At 34.7% G+C, this 26,017-nt stretch overlaps 3 protein-coding genes and 1 long non-coding RNA gene across 6 annotated transcripts; 3 read left to right on the top strand and 1 right to left on the bottom strand.

The window, feature by feature from the left end:
* The first annotated feature begins 1,866 nt into the window (after window positions 1-1,866).
* Window positions 1,867-5,934, top strand: LOC108457432 (aspartokinase 2, chloroplastic). Its single transcript, XM_017756491.2, has 14 exons — window positions 1,867-2,183; window positions 2,265-2,742; window positions 2,841-2,923; window positions 2,998-3,038; window positions 3,145-3,299; window positions 3,494-3,643; window positions 3,746-3,841; window positions 4,093-4,209; window positions 4,374-4,493; window positions 4,576-4,668; window positions 4,758-4,874; window positions 4,983-5,099; window positions 5,225-5,287; window positions 5,472-5,934. The coding sequence occupies exons 2-14, from the start codon at window positions 2,341-2,343 to the stop codon at window positions 5,595-5,597; spliced, it is 1,680 nt and encodes a 559-aa protein (XP_017611980.1). The 5' UTR covers window positions 1,867-2,183; window positions 2,265-2,340; the 3' UTR covers window positions 5,598-5,934.
* A 4,046-nt stretch (window positions 5,935-9,980) lies between these two features.
* On the top strand, window positions 9,981-12,341 carry LOC108454831 (uncharacterized). Of its 2 annotated transcripts, XR_008278703.1 has the most exons (3): window positions 11,124-11,544; window positions 11,628-11,907; window positions 12,067-12,341. It is a non-coding gene; the product is annotated as an uncharacterized LOC108454831 (long non-coding RNA). The 2 variants fall into 2 exon arrangements; XR_001866778.2 differs by having other exon boundaries at window positions 9,981-11,907.
* A 309-nt stretch (window positions 12,342-12,650) lies between these two features.
* LOC108456942 (alpha-mannosidase At3g26720) lies at window positions 12,651-20,435 on the bottom strand. 2 transcript variants are annotated; one of them, XM_017755702.2, is made up of 29 exons: window positions 19,874-20,435; window positions 19,696-19,779; window positions 19,480-19,568; window positions 19,142-19,316; window positions 18,899-19,018; window positions 18,634-18,717; window positions 18,480-18,551; window positions 18,249-18,362; window positions 17,971-18,071; window positions 17,800-17,893; window positions 17,527-17,694; window positions 17,348-17,437; window positions 17,089-17,154; window positions 16,949-17,005; window positions 16,477-16,696; window positions 16,233-16,375; window positions 15,958-16,026; window positions 15,810-15,869; window positions 15,622-15,693; window positions 15,088-15,135; window positions 14,878-14,997; window positions 14,517-14,582; window positions 14,305-14,417; window positions 14,139-14,223; window positions 13,951-14,061; window positions 13,777-13,872; window positions 13,568-13,615; window positions 13,387-13,455; window positions 12,651-13,300 (listed from the first exon to the last, which is right to left on the bottom strand). In XM_017755702.2, exons 1-29 carry the CDS (start codon window positions 20,090-20,092, stop codon window positions 13,085-13,087), a joined length of 3,069 nt encoding a protein of 1,022 aa, XP_017611191.1. In that variant the 5' UTR covers window positions 20,093-20,435; the 3' UTR covers window positions 12,651-13,084. The 2 variants fall into 2 exon arrangements, with proteins under 2 accessions (XP_017611191.1, XP_052880786.1); XM_053024826.1 differs by having other exon boundaries at window positions 16,233-16,372; window positions 19,874-20,433.
* A 3,934-nt stretch (window positions 20,436-24,369) lies between these two features.
* On the top strand, window positions 24,370-25,765 carry LOC108454524 (chalcone synthase-like). Its single transcript, XM_017753013.2, has 2 exons — window positions 24,370-24,658; window positions 24,747-25,765. Exons 1-2 carry the CDS (start codon window positions 24,655-24,657, stop codon window positions 25,745-25,747), a joined length of 1,005 nt encoding a protein of 334 aa, XP_017608502.1. The 5' UTR covers window positions 24,370-24,654; the 3' UTR covers window positions 25,748-25,765.
* Window positions 25,766-26,017: the final 252 nt, after the last annotated feature.

Raw genomic sequence — 26,017 nt, 5'->3', positions numbered from 1 at the left:
GAGATGATAATTTTTTATCTTAATGCATGAAAATCAATCATCCTAAATTAAAAGGATGAGAGGAGAGAAAATGAGAGACATGTGTATGTTAATTCAAAATTATACATTTTTTAAATATTTTATTTTTATTCATTTTATTATTTAATTCTACCAAGCAATGGATAGAAAGGAAATTACTTTTTCTTTCCATTTTTCCATTATTCCTACCAAGCACATCTATAGAAAAAAATTTATATTTTTTATCCCTTCAATTTTCCATATTTACAATCTTCTTTCACTCTACCAAGCAAAGTTTATAAGAGTAATGAAGACATTAGTCTAAGCCCTCGGTTTTAGAGGGGCTTCTATGCTTTTCTTCTTTCGAGATTTTGTTTAGAATTTTTGTTTTCAACCTTGTTTAATGCAATATTGTTTATAACTTAAGAAGAAGAAAACTTAGAAAAAGAATCATACCGATAACATATTATAAAATAAAGAGTAAAGAACAAGAGAAATAAGAGAGCAAAAGATAAATAATTATTTTATTCATCAATAGAAATATTTACAATGCTTCTTTAAAGTTTATATTTATAAACATAAAAATATAAATGATACAAAAGTTTATTCCTAGTTGACATTAGAGTCTTAAAGTGCATCAAACTTCTTATCATAATGGACAACCATTTCATAATAAAATATTTATAAAAATTAAAATTTTAATAAATTTAAATTAGGTTTCTAAAAAGTAGAACAAATTTAAAAAATTATTGTAAATAGATTTCATAAATAAAAATTCAATGGATTTGATGAACACTTTTCATATATATATATATATTAATTTAAGAAATTGCATATATCATATACATACAACAATGATTTAAGGCATTACTTTTATAAAAGATTATTGAATTACAAAATATATAAAAAATTTAAAATTCTTCTTACTTATTTATAATATCAATCATAAAATTTATATAAATAAGTTTAATATATTTTAATTAACACATATAGTTAAATCTGTACATCACACATGTAATAAATATAAAATTTATTTTGATATTTTATATGTTGAATAATATTTAAGGTCATAAATATTATCTTGAAAGCTTAACCCTATATTTTTTTAGGAATACAATATCTATAGACAATTATGGTAACTCGTTTCATTTATAATAGGGCCATTTAGACTTAATCATGAGCCGAGCCAATACAAAATTTTAGGCTCGATTTTTTGCCCAGGCTTGGTTCAGTTTGAAAAATGGACTTAAAATTTTGTTCAAGCCCGACCTAAATAAAAATACTAAATTCGAGTCTAACTCGATCCATCTGTTTTAAAAATATATATTATTTTTTATATAAAATAAATTTAAAAATATAATATCAAATATACTAAAAATATTAAAATAAATATTTCCTAACAAATTTAAAATATACTAAAAATATTATAAAATAACAGTAAAATAATAACAAAATGGTTACAAAACAATATTAAAAATGATAACAAAACAATAAAAAAATATAAACAAATCCTCGAATTTGTCCAAAAATTTTATCAAAAACTTAACCATTTAGATAATAAATATTATTTTTATTTAAATTTATTTTTAAGAATATATTTTTATCAAAACTTTTTCACTTCTCAAACGAATTTTGAGACCTAAACGAGTGATATATCATATTAAAGAAACGTGTTGATTTTTGTTATTTCTAAGAGAAAGGGTGAAGGTGAAAATTAGTGGTCAAATAAGAAATAGTGGTCCAAATAAAAGGCAGCCATAGATTGGACCGGCGCAATCAGTACACGTCCGCTTCCACTTTCACATATATTTATTTATTTATTTTACTTAATTACTTTTTTAAAAATAAAAACAAAAACCCATGCGCCGCGGCCAACAGACTATTCCATAGCCGTCAGATCAAATTAAGAAGCCTCACAACACAAAAATCTTGGTCATTCATTTCCACGTGTTCCAAGAGCTAAAACAAAGGGAAGGGTTTTCTCTTCCGACCAAATAATTTAAGAAAGAACAAACAGAGGGATTGGGAGAGACAGAGGGAGGCGGCGGTGTTTTGGTTTCATTGTTGGCGCTTCCTTCACTCTCCCTCTCAAACGATCGCCTCTTATTTTATAATATGAAAATATATCCTTTTGTTTTTCTCTTTTGAATTGAGAGAGTCATCTTCTTTCTTCCCGCTCTCTACAGGTATGCATTTTTTCCTTTTTAATTTCCGTTTCGCTTATTTCTACAGCCACTGATTGTTATTTTCTATGGTTTTCAAATCAGATCTTTGGGAAATATTTATATTTTCCGTTCATTACTCGTCGAAACAACTAGTTACTGAGTTTTTTTATTTGCTACGATGGCGGCTTCTTTACAAATTTCCGGCGTAAAAACCGCCCCGTCTCATTCATTTCCAAAGCAGACTTCTTTCCACTGTCGTTCGGCATTTTCGAGCCAGCTTCATTTCGGGTCATTCCGGTCTACGGATTCTTGTAGGAGGCTAAGGCATTGTTGTAAAAGTAGAGTGTTTAAGGTTAGTTGTGAGGGAGGGAATGTGGATGTGATCGAAAGGAATGAGGTTGAGAAATCAACGTTGGGAGAAGCAAAGAATGAATTGACGTGTGTGATGAAGTTCGGTGGATCATCAGTGGCTTCCGCTGAGCGAATGAGAGAGGTTGCTGACCTTATACTTAGTTTCCCCAACGAAAGGCCAGTCATTGTTCTTTCTGCCATGGGAAAGACAACCAATAAGCTTTTGCTGGTAACCATTTTATTTGATCTGTCAATATTATCCGTTAGTGTCTTTGAAACTAGAGCTGCAAGGGTTTACTAAGAAGTAGGTTTTGATCTGATGGTTAGGCTGGTGAAAAGGCTGTCAGCTGTGGTGTCACTAAGGTGGATACCATCGAAGAGTTAGGCTTCATAAAAGAGCTGCATCATAGGTAACATCAAGAGTTGTAAACATGTAGAGTTGTAATATAATTTGTTGTATCTTATCTTCAATTTGAATACTCAGGACGGTTGATGAACTAGGAGTGGAGAGGTGGATTGTTGATGGTGAGTTATAATCTGCTGCTTCATTCAGTTTTACATTGAAGCCTCTTATGTTTTTTAAGTTTAGGCTTTCCTTATTATAGTTTCTGTCTTGATTGTTTGCCTGTAGAGCACCTGCAAGAACTGGAGCAACTCTTAAAAGGAATTGCTATGATGAAAGAGTTAACATTGCGTACAAAAGACTATATAGTTTCATTTGGGGAGTGCATGTCTACAAGGATTTTTGCTGCATATTTGGATAAAATTGGGGTTAAGGCCCGTCAAGTATGTTTTTGTTACTCTAAAAGTTGATTTTATGTATATTTTGTGGTTCTAAAATCAAATCAGAATTGAGTAGGATACACGCATATCCATGCTTAATTTTTAATCACATTTATCCATTGTACTGTATTCTTTGCATTTCCTTGTAAGTACCATCACATGGAGTGGACCTTGTAAGTCATTTTCTGGTTTTGCAGTATGATGCCTTTGAAATTGGTTTCATTACCACTGATGACTTCACAAATGCGGATATTCTGGAGGCAACTTACACAGCTGTTGCAAAAAGATTAGATGATGATTGGAACAGTAATCCAGCAATCCCAGTTGTGACCGGTTTCCTTGGAAAGGTAGAACAGCTGCTGATATCTTTTCAAAATGATATCATTCTAAAACAAGAGTTTGGTGTGGGAATCTTTTGGTAATGTTTTTTTATCTTGTTAATGTTGTAGGGCTGGAGATCTTGTGCAATTACTACTTTAGGTAGGGGTGGTAGTGATTTGACAGCCACAACCATTGGAAAAGCATTGGGATTGCGAGAAATTCAGGTCAGTGCATTTGTTCAAGGTCTGAACTTGTTTAAGTCGTAAACCTATATATGCATGACTATAATGAGTACCATCTTTTATTATCTTTTTCTTGAATGGAAACCATCTATTTCACAACCAACAAGCATAGAAATCTGCAAATGTACCATGCACCAAAAGTGTAACAAAAAACAAATACTCACAAAAGTACAACCTTTGTCCTACATATGTTACTTTTTTAGGGTACAACAGTATTCTTTTGTTCATTGCAGGTATGGAAAGATGTTGATGGTGTTTTGACCTGTGATCCTAACATATATTCTGGGGCTCAACCTGTACCATACCTGACATTTGAAGAGGCAGCAGAACTTGCTTACTTTGGTGCTCAGGTAATATTGTCCATTCCTTTTAATAACTATCAAGTGCTTCCCTCCGATGAAAAATGCATGTCTTCGTGTTTGGGTTCTATTCTTGTCAATAGTGTAATGATCATTTAATTAATCTAAGCATGGCTAACTGAGTGAATTTGTATATTCATCAACCCCTTTTTCAGGTTCTGCATCCACAATCCATGAGACCAGCTAGGGAGGGTGATATTCCTGTTAGGGTTAAAAATTCTTACAATCCTAATGCTCCAGGAACTCTCATCACTGGAAATAGAGATATGAGTAAGGTTTGTAGCGGCTAGCTAGTAGTTCATGTATCTTTCTTTCATGAAATCAGAACGGGTTTAATCATTTTTGTCCTAACTGCAGGCGGTACTCACCAGCATTGTTTTGAAACGGAATGTCACCATGTTGGATATTGTTAGCACACGAATGCTTGGTCAATTTGGCTTTCTAGCGAAGGTTTGAAGTCCATTTCTTTATTTCAATGTTCTCTGTTCATTTGGACCTTTTTATTGTCTGATTGATCTGTATCTTCTTTATCTCTGCAGGTATTTTCTATCTTCGAAGATTTAGGCATCTCTGTGGATGTTGTAGCTACCAGTGAAGTTAGTATTTCGTTGACTTTGGATCCGTCAAAACTTTGGAGCAGAGAGTTAATTCAGCAGGCAAGGAATATTCTTCATGCTTTTATTAATCGTATCATGTTATAAATGTAGTACTTGTTCTGCAGAAGAATTCTGATCCATTTCCACTGCATATTTTTGTCTTGACAGGAACTAGACCATGTTGTAGAAGAACTTGAAAAAATCGCTGTTGTCAATTTGCTTCAACACAGATCTATCATTTCTCTCATTGGGAATGTCCAGAGATCCTCACTTATACTGGAGAAGGTACCGCATCATCTTGTGTCATACCACTCATACACAAGATCATAACTTTTAAATAATCTTCGGATTTGATGGAATAGGGTTTGATTTTATTGCTAGTTCCATTGATGGTTGAAAATTTGTGACAGGCATTTAACGTTCTTAGGACCAATGGAGTCAATGTTCAAATGATCTCTCAGGGCGCATCTAAGGTATTTTCTGCACAACCCAATTTCTCTTACAGTTTCTCTCTATCCTCCAAATTGCCACCTTTTGGAGTTGACACCTGACATGTTATTTAGTGCCCTCCTGGGACATGATGACTGTTCTTCGTAATCAATCTTAATGTGAAACTGGATGTTTAGTCTCACTGAGGGTGTTGTTTAACCTTTGTAGGTTAACATATCATTGGTTGTAAATGACAACGAAGCAGAAGAGTGCGTGAGGGCACTTCATTCATCATTTTTTGAAAGTGAGCTTCCTGGGTTAGATCAATGTGGTTCTGCCAGTTTGATGAGATGAGAAATTTATGGATTCATTTGATATAATGAGCTTAGGAGATTAAATTCTTCTTCCTTTGCTTGCTGCTGTTGCAATTTAGAAAGATATATTAACAAATTGGTATGATAATGTAACATTATATAAACATATGAATGTAGGGGCAGATGATGGGGATGATTTACTATTTATTTCCCTGGGTATCTGGATGATTGATGCCTGCTTAATTTCCTGTATGCAATTTAATGGAAAGAAAAAAAGGAGGAATTGCAGGCCACAATTGTCTTATATCCTGTTATGTATGTCAGTTGTGCTTGTGTTTGTGAAGAATAAAGGTCCTCAGCAAAACCAAATATACAAACTTGCTTGTCTAGCCCCACCTTAGCTACCTGCAAATGCCTATTTTAAGCTTAAATAAATGAGCAAATTTGAATTTCTTTTATTTTTTTGGGAGGAATGTTAATTGTCAGAAATAACGAGTGTTGGAAAGGTTAATTTTCCATGTAAACGGAAATTCGGGAAAAGAAAATTGTAAGGCAAAAATTACCTTTGTTTTAGTTTGGGTTATTAAATTTTTTGGCTTAAAAGAAAAATGAGGTTACTTTCTAATCCTAATACTCTTTCTCTTTCATCAGTGTATCTTAAGATGCATTATCGAAATTAATCAATCCTCTCACTCTTCAAGATGCATCATTTTTAGAAAATAAACATTTATATGTATTTGGAATATATATATATGCATAGTTATATTTTTAAAAATATATGGAAAATGAAATGACAAATAAAAGTTAAACTAAACAATTTAATTGCCAAAAAGAAATTGAAAAATTTTCATCATCAATTAAAATATAAATCAAAATGAAAATTTTAAAAGTTATCAATTGGATTATTATTATTATTACATATTTAATGTAAATATTTATTGATAAAAATACTTGAAAATATTAAAATACATAGTATTATCTTTTAATTAATAAACAAAAGTTAAAAAGATCTTTTAGTTGCTCTCAATTTTTTTTGTGGAAAAAATAAACTAATTTAAAGGAAAATTAAATCTAAACATAATCTTTATTCTATGATTACTCTTGAGTCCTGTTCTATTTCTTCGTTTAATTCCTAAGATGGATTCCTTACATATAAGTGTGTACTGTCTTGCCCAACAGACAGAGATTTTGATTGTCTCCGTTAAGCTCCATGTTATATCCTAGAAAACAAATAGGTTTCTATTCTTCCATATGCGCCATGCAACAAGTCTGAAGAGGGTTGGCCAGGAAGTTTTAGCCCATATCAGCCATTCATTGTGCTTTAAGTTTTCTTCCACCCATTCAAAAATATTGCTAGAAAAAAATTTTGTTTGCCAGCTTGCAGGGACAATGTTCAGCCAAACTTCTTTTGTGATTGAACAATCTCTGAGGACATGAATGGCTTCTTCAGTGTTTTGCTAGCAGACCGGGCAGGAGGTATCAAAACTGAGCGCTCGTCGTGACCTTTCAAGGTTTGTAAGTAGTCGATGTTTACAAGCTAACCAGAGGAAGAATCGAATGCGTTGGGGTCTTGAGTATTTCTAGATTCCTTTCCACGTTGTCCCGATTATTCCATGTATTTTCCATTATCATTTGGTAAGTAGTTTTGATTGAAAAATTCCATTAGAGGTCGGTATCCATCTAACTTTGTCTGGTCCTGCTAGATGATGTAGGGGCTGTATTTCAAGAATTTTTTGCACTGTTTCTTCTGCTAAATTTTCTGTAAAGGCTTCTAAATTCTAGACCCCTTCTGCTGTTACCATGTCTTTAAGTAGACACTCACTTATTGATCTACTTGGATTTTGAATTTGCGTAATCAACGGTCCAACTGTAGGAACCCAATTATCTTTCCAGCAGTGTATTTCTGTTCCATTATTAACCGCCCAATAGAGGTTGTCTTTTAACATAGGCCAAATCTGTTCAATTGTTTTCCATAATGCAGAACTATTTCCTTTTCTTATACTTTCGGGGATTACCTATTTCACTCCGTATTTCGACAGTAGCACACGTGTCCATAGTGCATTTCAATTGGAGATGAGATTGAATCCTATTTTCAGCAGGAATGATTTGTTTTGTTCATGCAATCGTCTCAAGCCTAAACCGCCGCATGTACGTGGCTAGCATATTGTTTGCCAATCCACAAGTGTTATTTTTCTTCCCCCCATGTTGGATCCCCAAATGAACTGTCTTGCTAATCGTTCAATTTCATCGCATACCCCTTTTTAAATTTTCATGGATTGCATGAAATAATTGGGGATAGTTAAGAGTACCGATTGAACAAGAATAAAGCGTCCAGCCATGGAAAGTTGTTTTGCATCCCAGTTGCATAATTTGGACCAAACTTTTTCAATTACAAATTGAACTATAGACTTAGTAATTCTTTTATGGAAAAGAAGGATACCTAGATATTTGCCCAATTATTTTACTTTCTGGTACCCCAATATCCTACTAAGCCTATCACTTAAATCTTCTGCTACTCCTTTTGAAAAAATATGTTGGTTTTCCTTGTGTTGTCACAATGTCCTGAAAAACTGCAGAACTGGTTTAGAATATTTTTTAGTAGCATGCCATGTTTGATATCTGCTTTTGAGAAAATTACCAAGTCATCTGCAAAAAATAGGTGTGACAAGTTGGGTCCAGATCTAGATAATCTAACAAGGATCTAGTTTTCTGAGGAGATGGAGGATTTGAAGCTATGCCCTAGCCATTCTATGCATAGGACAAATAGGTAAGGTGATAATGGACACCCTTGTCTCACTCCTCTTGCTGGTTTAAAATTTTCAGTAGGTACTCCATTCCATAGAACTTGCATAGTAGTTGTTGTGATGGTTGACATAATAACTCTTCATAGATAATCTAGTATTCCAGCTGCTTGAATCGATTTGTCGATGAAATTCCAACGAACTCTGTCATAGGCTTTTTTCCAAATCAATCTTGATTGTCATCCACTTTTTATTTTTTCCACGCATCGAATGTATGACCTCCTGGGCTATTATAATATTATCAGTGATGTTTTTTCCGGCGATGAAACCCTCTTGTTCTTGAAAAATAATTTTGGGAAAGATTATTTTAAACCTATTGGCTATTATTTTCATAATTAGTTTGTAAAGGACGTTGCATAGACTTATTGGTCTAAATTGGGATATTTCTTTTGGTTGGGCAACCTTCGGGATTAGGACGATAACGTGTTGTTAATATCTTGATCAATAGGACGCCCTTTAAAAACATCTTTAACCCTAGTACAGACTGCGTCTCCTACGTTCTCTCATTGGTTCTGAAGTGTGATAACCGTCGCTTCCAGGTGCTTTTAGAGGGGCCATATCAAAGAGTGCTTTTTTGATTTCTTCATTCGTGACTTCTTTTTGTAAAAAGTTGATATCGCTATCTTCTAATGGAGGGAATTGACTTGGGGGTAGATTTCCCACTCTATTTGGTTTTTCACCATATAATCTTTGAAAGTAATTAACCGCTTCACTCTGGATATCTTCTGGGTCATAAAGCCAATCACCGTTTATATCATGAAGAGCACTAATGCGATTAATTTTCCTTCTATGCATTGTACGGCTATGGAAAAATTTTGTATTCCTATCCCCTAATTTAAGTCAGTCGCATCTGGATTTTTGCTTCCACAATAATTCCTCAAGACTAAGAACATTCTCCAGTTCCTCTCTGATATTTATTTCTTCCTGGGCTAGTGAATACTAGTAGGATCTTTCAAGTTTCATTTGTATCAAGCTTAAAGATTTAATCAATTTTTGTTTGCAGTATCCAATGTGCCCATATACGTTTTTATTCTAGCCTTTAAGCCTTACAGTGAGTTGATTTAAGGAGCTGTACATATCCCCTTCATATTTTCATTAACTCTTAACGATATTGGAAAAGTCTTGATGTTGTGCCCATCCCGCAAGAAACCTGAACGGTTGACCTCTAGGATGTTTAAAATCCGGATTGATGTTTACTAACAATGGTCTGTGATCTAATTTGATTCGGGTTAGGTGTGTTATTAAGCATTGGGGAAACGATTGACACCAGACTGCATTTCCTATCGCACGATCCAGTCTTTCAAAGACTCCTCCTCGTTGCCAAGTGTATGAGGGTCATTGGAATCCCAAGTCTTGAAGATTTTTGGAGTCCATAAAGTCTCCAAAATGTAGGCATCTTTTCCCTATGATATTACCACCCTTTTTATCTTCAACGGAAAGAATTGCATTAAAATCACATAATGCCATCCAATGTGAATGATCCGATGGTATAATTGTTTTTAATGTTTCCCATAAATTCTTTCTTTTAGTGGAATTGGGGCTTCCATATATGATAGCAAGTAGGAAGGGTTGTATTGTTCCCCATTATGTATTTTAACCAGAATAAATTGGGGATGATTTTGAATTATTTCAAGGTGAATTGTCTCCTTCCACCCAATCCAAATTTCCCTTGAAAAGCCTGTTGCTTCTATGCGATGTGAATGATGAAATCCAAGTTTAACAATTATTTCATCTGCCTTGCTGCCACTAAGCTTTGGTTCTAAAAGTCCTATAATATCTGGTCTAAATTCCATGTTATATTCTCTAAAGATGCGTGGGAATTTGAGACTTGCGCATCCTTGGCAATTCCAGACAAAAATTGATAAATTAATTTTACTATTCATCATGAAGGTTTAGAAAGAATTACCCAGTCTAGTTTTGCAGTCGTGTGTCATTTCTGCTTTCTGCATTCCTATCTCCTTCTTCATTTGATTTAATGAATATGCTTTGCTTGACTTGTTCATGTAACAGATCCACCATATTAGCCATTGACTCTGCCAAAGTAATTTTGAGGGACGTGACTTTGAAAGGGCTTCCTTTATCCTGAATTATCCTTTTGATTTTTTGCCCTTTTGTGCTGCCGTTTGTTTTCCCCCCACTGGTGCTTACTATAGGTGAATTCTTTCGTCGCCCCATATGGTTTTTGGATATTAGTCGATCTTCATGTTTTTCCTGGTGGTTGTTTGGATCTTTGAACACTACTATTGAGTGTTTGGTTGGATATAGAATTCCGTTGGTAGGTGTCACTGCGACCTCCTTTGCACTTTCAGCAGTGGAATGGAGGCTAGGTTGGGATCCCGGGTTTGTTGTCGACTGTGAATATTTAATTTCTCTCATGATCTATCTCTCATTCTTTGTATTGTTTGCTTTGTCTTCTGTTGCTTCAATTCCCGATTCTCCCCCTGTTTGTTGTATCGCAGATTGTGTTTCTTCCAAAACCCTATTCTCTGGTTCTGTTTGTATTTTTATTCCTGGTACAGGATGCATTATGCCTGATTGCTCTTGTTTTCCTGAATTGTAACCAGTCTGGTTTCTTTTAGGAGATGAACTGGGCCCAAACGTTTTGGTCTGAGTCTGTTTAAAATTCGAGTTAGCTGGAGCCTATTTATCTATTTTTTGCTGGAGCTGGCCTGTGGATGAGGGTCCACTATTTGCTTCTATTGGGCACACACAATTCCATGCCTCTGTTTGGGTTTGAATTGTTTCCATAATGGGCCTGTTCTCTTCTGAGCCCATTTCGTCAATTAGGGTTTCCAAAGGTTGAAACCTAATATTTTTTTGTTTCTTCTCTTTGGCTGCGCCGTTGCTGTTCTGCCTCTCTTTTGACCATCGCCGGTTGCGTTTTTCCACGAGCATCCAAGGTCTATAGTCACCAGAGTTGTTTGTAAGGTTGCTTTCTCTTGAATCAGGTCTGTTTTTCGGAATTGTTTCTTCTCCCGAGAAGCTTTCTTTCTATTGGTGTTGAACAGTCGTCGATTTTGGGCATATATCCTGTTTATGTCCATAGTGGCCACAAGAGAAACATACCGTAGGAAGGTGTTCATACTCGATTCTTTGTGGTATTCCATTGATTAGAACTTTCGATGTAAGGGCCTTTCCAAGATTGACGTAGACTGTCATTCTTGCAAATCTTCCCCGAACACCATTGTAAGTGTTAAAGTCCAATTTTGCGACTGTTCCCACCATTCCTCCTATTTCTCAGAGAATTTTCCTTTTGTACATATGTCCAGGCAATCCTGGTAGTCGTATCCAAGCCATGACCATATTCTGGTATGGTTGCGAAGGTTAAATTCAATGCTCCAAGGTTGAACAGTTAGATATTGCCCATAAACTATCCAAGGCCCTAGACTTAAAACCCTCTCAAAGTCTCCGACGTTCTGGAATTTAGCCAGATAGTAGCCGTTTTCGATGTCCATTAATCTGAACGGTTGGCTCGGTTTCCACAAGGAATGGATCTTGTTTTGCAGTGTTGCGTAACCAATTTTTCTTCCCAAGAGCTTGATTACTACCGTAAGTTCCATATCCTTTATAACTAACTGATTGACCCGATTAGAGAATTCTTGCTGGTATGCCGTTTACCGAGGTTCTCACAATATCTTCTTCGAGTAAGTCTATATCGTCGTCATCTTTTTCTCTAGTTATCTCTTCTGTTTTATCTTTGATTTGCAGGCCTGTACCGGTGAGACGATCCTTCCATGACCTAGGCTTGTTTGGTGTCAAGTTAGTTTCAATATCAACATCCGCATCTCGATTTTGAATTTCGATTGCTCCTTTCTTTGCTTGTCGATTATCGCTCCGTCTATCGTCGACTTTCTCTCGCTCTTCAGAATCCATCGTCTCTCTTTGATGAAATTCTTAATCTAGTTGCTGTAAATGTTGATATTGAGTCAATTGATGATTAAAAAAAATCTGAAAGTAAGCAAAACAATTAATCATTATGTTCATTTATTTGGCCAATTTATCCTACTTTTGAAAGCTATAATATCTTTTAATGTTTACACATTTCATCAATTTTATCATAATAAATTTATTTTATCAATTTAGTCATTAATTCTAAATTTGTTAATATCTAAGGATGGTTAAATTTGTTAATTTTTTTAGAATTAATACAAAAATAAAAAAATTATAAAAGTTAAATTTATTAATATATCGATCCAAAAGTAAGATGAATTGATATAAAAGAAAACATTATTAATTATTATTCAAATGATACTACAAATTTTTAGAGAGGTAAACTTAGTAACAAGAGATACTTTTACCAAACATAATTTGTCATCATATCATATTTTCCAAAAAGTGTTCGGATTAATCATCATATTTAGAAAACCAAATGTTGTAATGCAACTTTGTCAGGACACTAATCAATATTTTTCAAGATATACTAAGCATTATAGAGCAACTTGGCTATCAATCACATGGAAAGCACCAAATGCCTTGCTAGTGTTTTCTACGAGTTTTAGAGTCACCAACGCAACACTAAACCCCATGTGTGGCAGTAAGTTAATGAATATGTGATTGTAGCAACCGTCAAAGTGTGATGCAGATGTCAGTGTTTAACTTTGGCTGAAGGTAGTAGTGAGAGGGAGTTGCACTTGCACATACAAACACAGCTTGAACCCCATTACATTAAGTTTGAGTAGATGAAGATTTATTTAGCACATACAAAACCCACATTTTGGTGTGTCTTTCAACCACCCACCAGTTGGATGTAATCTACATCAATCAGGAAAGTTCGGATCTCCATTGGAGCAAGTTCAACGAGCAGCTTAGCAGGATCAACTGCTCCTCCCCTTACCACCTTTGATTCTCCGCCCCCGCCTTCTACTTTCCAAGCTAACCTTCTCTTTTCCATTTCACCTCTTTCTTGATTTGCAGACAAACTCATCTCTGTTACTTTCTTTATCTGGAGTGATGAAATACCACTGTAAGATAATTTATTATGCCATATACATATATCATCCATCAACCATTCTCTATTGCTGCTCTTACCTTCTTGTTTGGAAACAGCTTTTTCAGTTCTACACTTGCCATCACTGAATACTCCTTTTCCTCCCCGGTCTTTGACCAAATCAACAAAACAAATTACAATCTATTCTATTGAATATGTGGATGGAACCATATAATAGTAAAGTTTCTATACAACCTACACAAAGGGAGGAGTTAAGAGTACCTCAAACAGATGAGCCAACCGCAGCAGCACTTTTCCATTTTCCAGCTCCTGCAATATTCAAAAGCAGGAAAACTATAAAAAAAAATTTACTTACTATCCTAAGTAACCAACATGCATGCACAGGGCAATTTAAAAAAAAAAAAACAAAAAATCATTTTCAGGTCATAGGCATCAGAAGCTTTTAGCTAGTTCTGTAATTTGTTCTTCACCTGGAGAGTTATTATGGCAATGTTATCTGGTAATGAATAGGAGGGATCAATGCCTGAAAATGTTGGAATGTGAGAGCTCATCCAATCATTGCCATCCTATAGAAAAAGGAACATCAATGACATAAGCATGGAAGGCCAATGCCACAAAAGAACCAAGTTTAGTTTATACTTCACCTGTTCAGAGAAGGCTAAAAGAAGTGGGGAATATATCTCTTGGCCAACCGTGCGACGCCACTTTGCCCCTTCTCCTATATGATCAATTCGGAGATAAAATTTCCCAAGGATCTGCAAAATCCAGAATTCCATTACGCATGGCACTTTAAGAGTCACAGACAAAGAACATGACGTCAAGCTATGCTTACAGTTAAACCATCACATCCTTCAGAGACACAAACTGTTTCATTTAATACTTCACCAACACCTCTGATATCATCGTGAATCAACCTCCTATAAATCATTATATGTTATAGACTCTGAATAATAAGTACTTGAAAAAATAAAAGAAAAGAAAGGAAAGATGCAATGGACCTGTGAAGCATCAGCTCAATTTGGCCATCAGCTAAGCTGGATGCCCCCACTGAACGATCCACCAACACTGAGAGCTCTGTGCTATCATCTTGGACATAGATTCCAAGGTTAACCTGGAAGAAAGCATGCAAAGAAGAAATCCAATTTCAATATCACTATTTTTATTATAGAATGGAAAGAAATATTTGCAATTTTCACAGAAAGGAACATACCGGGTAGTAATTTCCAGCAATTGGTTGGTTAACTTGAAGGTCCCAGTCTTTCCTAAAATCTCGAATCTGCAAACATTGGATTTAAGTGCCATGGAGCAAAAGTAGACATTGTTATCAGCAATTACAGAACTAGAATTTCATTTTGGTGGATGAAACAATAAATTAAGAGAAAAATAAGCATACAAGCATTCACCAAGTAGAAAAACAGAAGCTAGCAAAGTTGCCATTCAGAAAACTTTGGAAGCTGAATTTGGTATCTAGAAACAATTTATGCTAGAAGTTGAATTCTGCATGGCTTTTGATAAAAAATAATTGCATGACAAGAATTTGCTAGAATGGCCAGCAGTAAGAATCAACATACCCGTTTAATGAAGTCACGTCCATTAGAATCTGTATAGAACGTTTTGTTGGTCCTCATAGTTGTTGTAATTTGAGTGATGATTTCTTTACCTATCCCATCATTCACAGGAATAGGTCCAATCTAAGATTATCCACATAAAGTGTCAGAAAATCCACCCAACCGTTCAGTCCTGCAAGCAATTTAAAAAATAACAAGAGAGATTTAACTCACACTGAACTCGACCTCAGCATGCTCTTTTCCCTTGTATACCCTGGTAACCTGTTCATCAATGCAGCATTCTGTTACTATAAGTTGAAGACACTAGATACTTCGGTTCAAATAAAAGCCATAAACTTCTTGTTCTGTGCAAATAGAAACTGCATTACATAACTCCAAATTAAATATAAACATGATAGCAGAGATTCAGAAGAGTATGGTGGTGGATGTTTTTATTACGATTTATTGAGGAAAACAGACGGCAAATTGACCGGGGTTTTAAATTTAGCCAATAGTGACTCCACAAAAACATAAATTAGACAAAAAATGAATTGGATATGCATAACCCACTTTTCCTAAGTCCAATAATTGACAATAAACTATATGCAACTGTTTCTTTATGAATCTATATCCCGTCCCAAAGCTTTACGAACTTGTGAACAATAACTTTCAGATGCAAGAATCTGAAATATGAGAGCTTCATATTAAGGTAAAAAGTTCCAGTAACAGAAGTTGGTGCATCAAACGTGTTTCTATCAGGTGAATCACCTGTGATACCCATGAATTCAGCTGTTGATGTACTTCATCCAACAAGGGACCCCGCACAACCGTTAAAGGAGTCTGCAACAAACAAATCTCCATTTTTCTTCAGATCCTCATTTTTGAAAAAAATAATAAATGAATTGTAAAGGGTCATTACTGATAGACATGAAATTTGTTCAAATAAAAACAGATACCTGGTTTTCAGATTTTATGGAGAATGTACCATTTGGACGAAAAACATATGCCCCAGAAGCCTTTATAAAACATAAGTATTTTGCAATTAGTATATTATAATATAATACCTTTTCTCCAACCACAAGCTCAATGAATGAACAAAAATACCTGAGGATCTTTATCAGTTCCATCATTTCCCGAGTAATAACCATAGGATTGCTCAGCAAAGGCCGTAACCTTCAGCAATAAAATTAGATTACAGACTAACTGGCTTTAAATAACATTATTTTATAACACAAGAAAAAAATATTACAAAGAATAAAGAGAATCCAAATAAAATATGAAATACTGAAAGAAATTTAAAAGACAAATAAACGAAAAATAATCCAATAATTATAGTTAGAGAGACACAACCAAACTGAAGATTAGACAGAATAGTTTACCGAATTTCTGGTATTAACATAACGAGTAAGTTTTCCTTTATCTGCTGAGTAAAGAAGCTTTAAACTTCCTTGGCCAACTTCAATGGTATTGTTTTCACTTGCTTCATAGGTATGCATGGTTGAGATGGTAGGGCTACGGCCTTCTGAAAATTTAATAACAGTTCATTCTGTTAATAACTTAGAAGCATAAGTCAAAATCATCTACTTTATTGACACATAAAAAAAATGAAGCAATAATGCCAACCTGTCTCTTTAGTAGTTGCTACAATATAAGTGCTGAAACCTAGAGAAGGCACTGAAACTGAAAAAGCAACCCAATATTTAGCTGTTTCTCTTGGTTTTTTCCCCAAATATGCTTTGATGTATTGACTTCTTATGCGTAAAGTGGAATTTGAAAGAGGGATAAGTTGTGATTCGATTTCTCTCCCTTCAGAATCCTTGACAACAATACTTTCGGAGGAGACCTGTCACAGGTTAAATCTCACTGAAAAACAAGCAAATTTCATGCTCTAAATGATTACAGTTAGATTTTCAGTTTTTGTAGATAAATTGCAATTCCTCATTGTGTGTTATTGTCTCTGGTTGGATATAGATTGCAAGCATGCAGGTTGTATCATTTATTCACTCTATTGTTGTTGAAGTACTACAATATCAAAGTTTAGAGAGGTCCAACTGTCACATCACATGATCCAGAAAGGCAGAAGGGGGATACTCACAGGAATTCTTATAGTTTCTTCTCTCTTCCATCCTAGAGAATTGTAGATAATGATAACCTACATTGGAGATAAAATATTAGTTGATCTATTGCCATGAAATAAATGGGTCCAACTCAGAAACAGTATATGTATATCATTACCAAGCTTTTCCCACTGGACAAGGCAGCTTCCGATGGAGGACAAAAACTTATATTAAGTAAAGGACACTAGCAAAAGATTTGTTAAAAAAAAGATTCGTCAGAAAAGCCACCCAACCAACTTAATTATATTAAAAAATGCAAATTGGTCAACAAGAATAATAATAAAAATTTATGTGCACTTTCTATACTCCTTTTTTAGTTTCAGCATGCAACTAAAAATTCAAAGATGCATAAAACTAATACCAATTATATTGTGTACCTGCTGAAAGCTTGTAACACTGTTCTTTTGTTCAGTACTTGACCTTGAATCTGCCAAGAAGGCAAGCGAAGAGGCAACCACCTTCTCAGCCTAAAAATAAAGTTGAAAGTATTAGATTTTTATTAAGCCGTATAATGCCAATAGTTGTACAAAATTTTAGGACATTAAGCTGTACGAACCTCCTTGTATCCTATTGACAACCGTAATGCATAGTCAGCAGCTACATGCTGTCTTTCTGTGCCACTAACTGCATCATGATGTTGAGCAATTGCCAAAGCATCAGCTAATGCATCCGTGTTTGGTCCTGAAGCACTCCTACCTTTAAAGAATTCCAACTGCCTGGCAGCCTGTTGATAATGAAAAGAAAGCATTAAAAAAAAAAACCATCCTTAAACAGTCTGCGAGAATCTACCTTTAAAAATCCACAGCCACATTTCTAGAAACTGGCTTACCAGATAGTAAGCACTCAGCACTCTGACATAACCTTTAAAGGCTGGCCGGCTTGTGAAGTAACCTGTCCAATATGCGTTTGGCTTATCTGCATACCTAAAAATAATATATATGTTTTATTAGCATCACAGACTTACACTAAGGGCAGTACCATAAATTGAAATTAAACTCACGGGAAGAAATCATCAGTCTTGAGTGGCCACTGCACATTTTCTGTGTATTTTGCATCGGTATAGATGGAAGGAGTGGAGTATAAGGCATTGATGCGCCCATCCTATAGATTCTCCAAATAAGAAAAAGCTTTATAACATCAAAATTCAACTAGAATTCTATAGCAGTTAAAGGGAAAACCAGATGGCAAATCTCATGAAAAAAGAGATCAAAACATGACCAAATGATTACAAGAAGACATAAGAAGTCAAAATGAAAGATGTACAAGGAAATCAAGTACCTGGTTGACATAATGAATGAACTTGTCCATTTGTCTGAACCATGAATTTGCATATTGGTAACGGAAATCAGTCCCCATGGCCCACATGATATGATTTGTTCTCGTTACATTTGCCTAAAATAGAAAACTGTTACTAAGCAACTGCTGTTAACCATACTGTCGGAGAAATCTCGGAAGCAGAGTTCGTTTTGCTCTCAAGGAAATCAGTAAATAGCAACTGTAACGTCCTACCTGTGCCAGTGCAGCAGCTATGAAGTCATTGACCCGCTCTTGAACATTATAGTCAAACAGGAGAACATCGTCCTTCAGTTAAAAACTTTGTGTTAATAAATTTATAACCAAAAAGTAGAGAGAAAAGTGATACTTGAACGTTTTACAAGGTTACCTGAATGGGAGGAGACACATCATTTATCTCAAATGTGAAACCATCAGGAGGATCATAATGCCGGGGGAATATGCCAGTGAATATCTGCCATGAAATCAGAATATGAGTGATCAAAACAATGTTATAAATATCAGCAAAATACATCAGTAAAAGGAGTAAATATAGTACTCTGTGTCTATAACAAACTTCAATGGAGTAAGGAATATCCAGTTTTTGAATCAGAAAATGAGAAAGCCATGAGAACTATAGATGTTAAGACCCGAACCTGTGAAGATGAACCAAGGGACTTAGAACCCTGCCATACTACCTCAAGAGTCTTTTCCTTTAAGCGCTTAGCTCTATCTTGATAATCAATTCGAGCAAAAAATAGAGAGTCAAATCCTAACTGCAATAAAGAGAGAGGCATTCTAACAACTCGAACATAACAAATTCAATATATAGCCACGAAAACGTATTTCATACACCAAACATAAAGAAATAATCCCATTGAAGCCACATGCATACATACCTCTGCACCAAGCAAATAAGCTTGCACAGCAGAATGCCCAAAAGGATCGATCTGCCAACCAACTCTAGGAATCTGATTGAACTCATCTTTGATGTACTTATGTCCTAAGGTTGTCTGATCAATCAAGTCAATGTAATGTGGGGTTGCCTCATCATGCATACACATACCTCCATTTCTATAAACACACACACACATACACACACAGGAAATTAGCAATTAAGCCCTAATAAACAAATGGTAGATGCTGTGAGGATAATCAACTGCTCATAATTTTCTAATATTTACTTCTTTTCAGTTTACCAAAATGCAATTATAGGAAAAAAATGAAAAAATATTACATGAACTCTAGTTGACCGGAGTTGACTAGCTCCTTCACTTTAATCTTCTTAGCATTACTCTGCTGTCTCCACCACCTTTGAAAGAAAGCCTGAAAAGGAAAATCAAACGATGCAATAGAAATCATAAATCAATCACATTTACACGGGCAAAGGAGTCGAAACCCAGAACAGAAAAGGCTTCAAATTGAAAAAGAAGAAGAAGGAAAACAAAATTACCATCTCGACATAGATAAATTTTCTATTTTTATCATCAAATAAAGCTGAAATGACGGAATCCAAGACGTTCTGAACACAAGCTCCCTGATGAAAGTTGAAAGAAGCATCAAATCAAATACCAAATCCCAATCGAGCAAGAACCAAATACAAAAAAAGAAGCATGCAAGAAAGGGTATACCCGAATAGAGTTGTTGCCCCCAAAGTAATACTGATCAACAGTCTTGAGCCAACCAACATCATCATGAGAATGGGGCACCAAGTGGACATTGATTTTACCAGGAACAATTCTCTGTGTGGTGTTGTATTCTATATAACTGGATTCTGCACTACTAACACCTCTAGCCAAAAGGATGGCAAACAACAGGATGATCGCCATCGGCATCATCGCCATAGGCATAGAGCAGCAAAGGGTACAGTACAACAGGAAAGATTAAGGAGTTATATAAAGAGTGAAGACCCAAACCACTGGAATGGACTTTCCACCGCTTTCAATGGTCAGCTTGATTTTCGCACTGCAAGTTCTATTTTTTAATCTCTTTTGATCAAAGCAAAGAGTTTGCTTGTAAGGGAAGAGGCGTGTGTAGGTTTGTCAGTGTGAGTAGCCATTTTTGTCTCTGATATTGACTTCAGTTTTTTTTTTTTTTTCTCCCAACTAATCTTATCCTTAAGTATATGATAATTTAAGACATCATCTTAGCCCAATCAAAAGTTGCAGGTGCAGGCGCAGCTCACATTTTAATTTCTAACATGTTTTTGTTTTGCATTATGATTTATTTACAGCTTTAACTTTCAAAAAACAATTATTTTAGTATTTTATTTTATTTTATTTCTTTTCCATTTTTAAATTTTGAATTTGTATTTGTTATTAAATTAGTCTAAAATAGACTAAATGTCATTATTTTTAAAAAGTTAAAAACTAATTTTACTTGTATTAATTTAAAATTTTAAAATTTTTAAAAATAATTTTATTTTAGGAAGACCCTACTAAGGTCAATTCTTCATTGTTTTTGAAAAGTCTTTGTGAAAAAGTCTTTATTGGTAAGATTTTAAGAAATGCTTTGGAAAAATTTAAGTGTTTGATATTCTTTGTTAAAAAGTGCTTTTAAAAAGTAAAATGTCTATTTTAGACATGATATTTAAAGTAACAAATATGTATTTAAATAATGTTCAAATTAGTTAATTTTATGATATTTTAGTAAAAATATAAAAATAATTTATTATAACTTATTGTTAATATTTTAATATATAATATTAATATTAATTATTTATTAAATTTAATTAGAATTATAAACTATATTTAAATATTTAAATATAATAATTAAATATTTGTAATTAGATATTGACACAATTGTATTATTTTAAAAATATTTTTATTTTTAATTAATACTTTTAACACATTTGTAAAACTCATATTAAATAACCAAGAAAGAGGACACAAATAATAGCATCAAACACATTTTAAATCAAAAAGTAAGGTTAAAAGGTAAAATAACGTACCAAAAGTGCTTTTTAATTTAAAAACTAAAATTTATCGCTTTTCATCTCTAAAAAGCTCATCCCAAAAGTTAAAAAGTTACTCTAATGATATGTGTTCTTCATTGTTTTAAGAGAAAAACACTTTTTTTAGAAAAAGTTCATCCCAAAAGCAATAGAGAACACACCCTAACTCCCTAAATACACTACTGCTAAAAATAAAAATTACTTCTAACATATTCAATATCAAAATTAAAGTATTATTTATAGACAAAGTAAATATACTCAGAATATATATTAATGACTACAAAATATTAAATAGTGACAATTTTTTAAGTATTAAATATGTAGAGTGGGAAATATTACGTAAATAAAACTAAGGTTAAATAGCTACATTATAACTTGAAATAATATGAAAAAATGAGGATTGATTAATACAAAGGGATTAAAAATAAATGAAAATAATAACTATTGATAAAAAGTAAAAGGAAAGATTAATTTTAACCTTATTTATTCTGTAAGACAACTTTAGGAGTTGGTATTATATTATATATATATATATTAGATTAATAATGGGATTACAGTATGTTCCAAGCGTTTAGCTATTGATCCATTAAGCTGTTATAAGAAATTAAATAATTACAAATAAAAATTTATAACAAATCAAAAGTTATGTCTCTTAAATTTAAAAATTATGTTACTTGATTATTAACAAATAGTTATAATTATTCAAATAGATATCTATTGAATAATTATGTTTATTGCTAAATAGATGACTATCCATTTGGGTAGTTATGTCCCTATAAAGAGACATGAAGTCTCCTATAAATAAGAGTGAAATTCCATTTATATAACACACCCAAAAACATAGAAGCAAAGTTTCTTTCTATTCTTCTACCATCTTTTATATTCTTAGATTGTTCCATAAATAATTTATGTAGTAACTCTTTATAGAAATTGATATCTTTGCTATGCCTCACTCAGTGGATTATTTTCGTCCGTAAAAAATGTAGACAATCGTTGAGTTTTATTGTATTCTCGAGGTTCATTTTCTAATTTAACACCCGTATCCCATCTCCGTTGCCAGAATAGTGATCGGAGTGTTACAGAACTAAACAAAAAATTTATCTTAATTCCATAACAAGTATTCAATTAATTTAAGAACATATATCATATCATAGAATAAATATGTACATGGGCCTTATTTTGGGTTTACGAGGCCCAAAAATTACATTAGAAATAATCAGGGATCAAATTGAGACAAATCAGAAATTTTTTAGAAAAACATGAAAATTTGAGAATGCAGGGGTCACACAACCGTGGTCCAGGCCGTGTGACTTAGCCCAAACCTTGTGGGCATTCAAAGTTGGGACACACAGCCGTGTCCCAGCCTGTGTCTTTCCCCGTGTAACTCACTAACTTAGGTCACACGGCCGTATCGTAGATTGTGTAACTCTCTGACTAATTAGACACGACCATATTGCAGACCGTGTGACTCACTGACTTGATACACACGAGCGTGTCGAAGGCCGTGTCTTAGATCATGTACGGCACACGGCTGTATGGCAGCTCGTGTGTACCAAAATGAATCTTAAAAATTAAGTTTCCCAAATCATGCTTACTTGGACACTAAGTAACCTAATTACTAGCCATTTAACCTATTCAAAGCCAAAACAACCACATTAAGTGTGGAACCAATGTTCCCTCATTGGCACCACATTTTATATTTTCCAATATATTAACAAAGCATTAAATATTCATGATTTACATTCATAGCAAGTTTTGCTATATTTGAGCTGTATTTAACTATTTAAGCAACAAAGCTTTAAGCTAAAGCACATACCAAAACATAGTCTCAATAACAATCGAAAGCTCCCTATATATGTCATTACAAATTAAAGCATCATGCCACCACTCTAAACTACATCCTCGACATTTATGTCAGACACAGAACCTAAATAGCCCCGATCCGATACATCAGGGCCTACCAAACTTAGTGGTCCAACACTGAAAACACGATTATGACCTACATGTGTCTTCAACCATTGAACATATTAAGCTTCCAAATCATCAAATGAATTTATAAAACAACCCCAGATCTTTGTATTGGCAACATTTCTATCCTTGATTTTCTCCAAACAAGGATGGCAAATGTTCCTGCTTGAAGACCAGGGTATCCAGGTAAATGACCAAACTCTATTTCACTCAAAGACTTCACTTTTTCAATGTTGTTCCAAATATAACCAAAGGTAGAACCCACAAGTGCACCTGAAGATTAGAAAGTCAGTCTGGGGTTGCAAGGCGTTGAGTCCAATCGAGGAAGAAATCAGAGACGACGGCAACCGGAGGGAAGAAGAAAGAAAAAAGGAAAAAGGAAAATGGTGGCCTACTATTTTAGATAAAATATTTAAAAAATCCACATAATCACACTGTTAATAGAGCTGATTATGGGCTGGGCGGCCCGGCTCTGCCTGAAGGCCCGCCTAAAAAATAAGAAGGTTTGGGTAAAAATATAAGCCCGAAAAATGAGTTTGGGCAAAAAAACGAGGCTCGTTTAGAAAATGGGCCGGGTCTCGAGTAAGAGTTTTTTGGCCCGGCCCTGCTCGAATTATATATTAATATATATATTTATTTTATTTTAATTATTTTAAATTTTAATATAACCATTTTTATTATATTATCAATTTGTGTATTATTTTAAGAATTATTTTAGTATCATTTTATTTGTTTTAATATTTATTTTATGTTTTTAAATATATTTGATTTATTATATTTTTTATTTTTTTATTTAATAAAATAAGCAAAAAAAATTTAATATGGGCCGGGCCGTACCGGACTCGGGCTTAGCAATTTTATTTCGGGCCAGGTTTGGACAAATTTTTAGGCCCATATTTCGGGCCGGGCTGGGCCTGGACCTAAAATTTTATTTGGGCCTGCTCCAAACCCGGCCCGGCCCATGATCACCTCTAACCGTTAATAGTTTAACCGATTAAAAAACGAATTCGGATTAAATTAAATTTTTTTATAATTCAATAATCAAAACAAAATATTTAAAATTAAACAGAAATAGACAGGGATGTGGCAGCACATTTACCGTGTCTTGAACAGCCAATCCCAGACCCCACGTGGCCTCAGCCTGCCGGTCCATCCAACCTACCCATTCCTAATATAAATAAAATCCATTCCTATTCATCCAACACAAACACACGCCTTTCCTGTGTTAGTATAATAATAAACAATAATAAATAATAGCTACTTTAGAGCCCCCACCTCTAACCTTTATTCGGGAGCTCCTCAGCTAAGCTAATGGCAATGGCTACCTTTGAGGAGATCAGGAAGGCCCAAAGAGCCCAGGGTCCTGCAACCGTCCTTGCCATTGGCACCGTCACTCCTCCCAACTGCGTTTTCCAGGCTGACTATCCTGACTACTACTTCCACATCACCAACAGCGACCACATGACTGACCTCTAACACAAATTCAAGCGCATGTGTGCGTCGATATTCTCTTTATATATTCCATATATTGTTTCCTTACATTCTGTATTTATTACTTATTCCCTTAATCATTTACTCAACAGGCGACAAGTCAATGATCAAGAAACGTCACATGTACCTGACTGAGGAAATCTTGAAGGAAAATCCAAACATGTGCCCCTACATGGCTTCATCTCTGGACGCGCGCCAAGCAATAGTGGTGGTGGAGGTGCCAAAGCTGGGAAAAGAAGCCGCAACAAAGGCCATCAAAGAATGGGGACACCCTAAATCTAAGATCACCCACCTTGTTTTCTGCACTACTTCTGGTGTAGACATGCCTGGTGCGGACTACCAACTTATCAAGCTCCTAGGACTGAGACCCTCTGTGAAGAGGATCATGATGTATCAGCTAGGCTGCTTTGCTGGTGGAACCGTGCTTCGTCTCGCCAAGGATTTGGCTAAAAATAACAAGGAGGCTCGGGTTCTGGTGGTGTGCTCCGAGATCACGGCTGTCACTTTTCGTGGACCCTCTGATACGCACTTGGATTCTCTAGTGGGCCAAGCATTTTTTGCTGATGGCGCTGCAGCTGTCATAATAGGTGCTGAACCTGATTCCAAAACTGAACGCCCACTATTCCAGCTTGTATCAGCTGCTCAGACAATCTTGCCAGATTCAGATGGGGCCATTGACGGACACTTGCGTGAAGTCGGCCTCACTTTTCATTTGTTGAAAGACGTACCTGGATTGATCTCAAAGAACATAGAAAAAAGCTTGGTTGAAGCATTCTCACCAATTGGCATCTGGGACTGGAACTCCATCTTCTGGATCGCTCACCCTGGTGGCCCTGCAATACTTGACCAAATCGAAGCCAAACTAGGTCTCAAAGAAGACAAACTCAGGGCTACCCGTCATGTGCTGAGCGAGTTTGGCAACATGTCAAGTGCATGTGTGTTATTTATCATGGACGAGATGAGAAAGAAATCCCTTGACCAAGGAATGCCGACCACCGGTGAAGGGTATGAGTGGGGTGTCCTTTTCGGATTGGGGCCAGGTCCCACTGTGGAAACTGTTGTGCTACACAGTATACATACACAGGCAAACTGACCAAGACAAAAAGTAAGACGATTATGTGGCTTGGAGAGGATGATACAATATAATTTTTCTATTTATTTGTGATATTTTTCCAATGAAATATGCTATATGTGTTTTAGTTATATTGTTTATATTTATATTTTATTGATTATTGATTTAAGAAATACTTAAAAAACTTAAATTTAATTTTTGGTAAGTTTTTGTTATTTGAACTATTAACAAAGCCTAGTTTCAGATTTTATTATTATTTTTTTTGCTATAGAGACATTTTTTGGGTCTATA

Source organism: Gossypium arboreum, unplaced genomic scaffold (genome assembly GCF_025698485.1).
Source record: "Gossypium arboreum isolate Shixiya-1 unplaced genomic scaffold, ASM2569848v2 Contig00178, whole genome shotgun sequence".
Lineage (NCBI taxonomy): Eukaryota > Viridiplantae > Streptophyta > Magnoliopsida > Malvales > Malvaceae > Gossypium > Gossypium arboreum.
The sequence above is the reverse complement of the archived record's forward strand: the minus strand, read 5'-3'. Positions and strand labels throughout refer to the sequence as shown.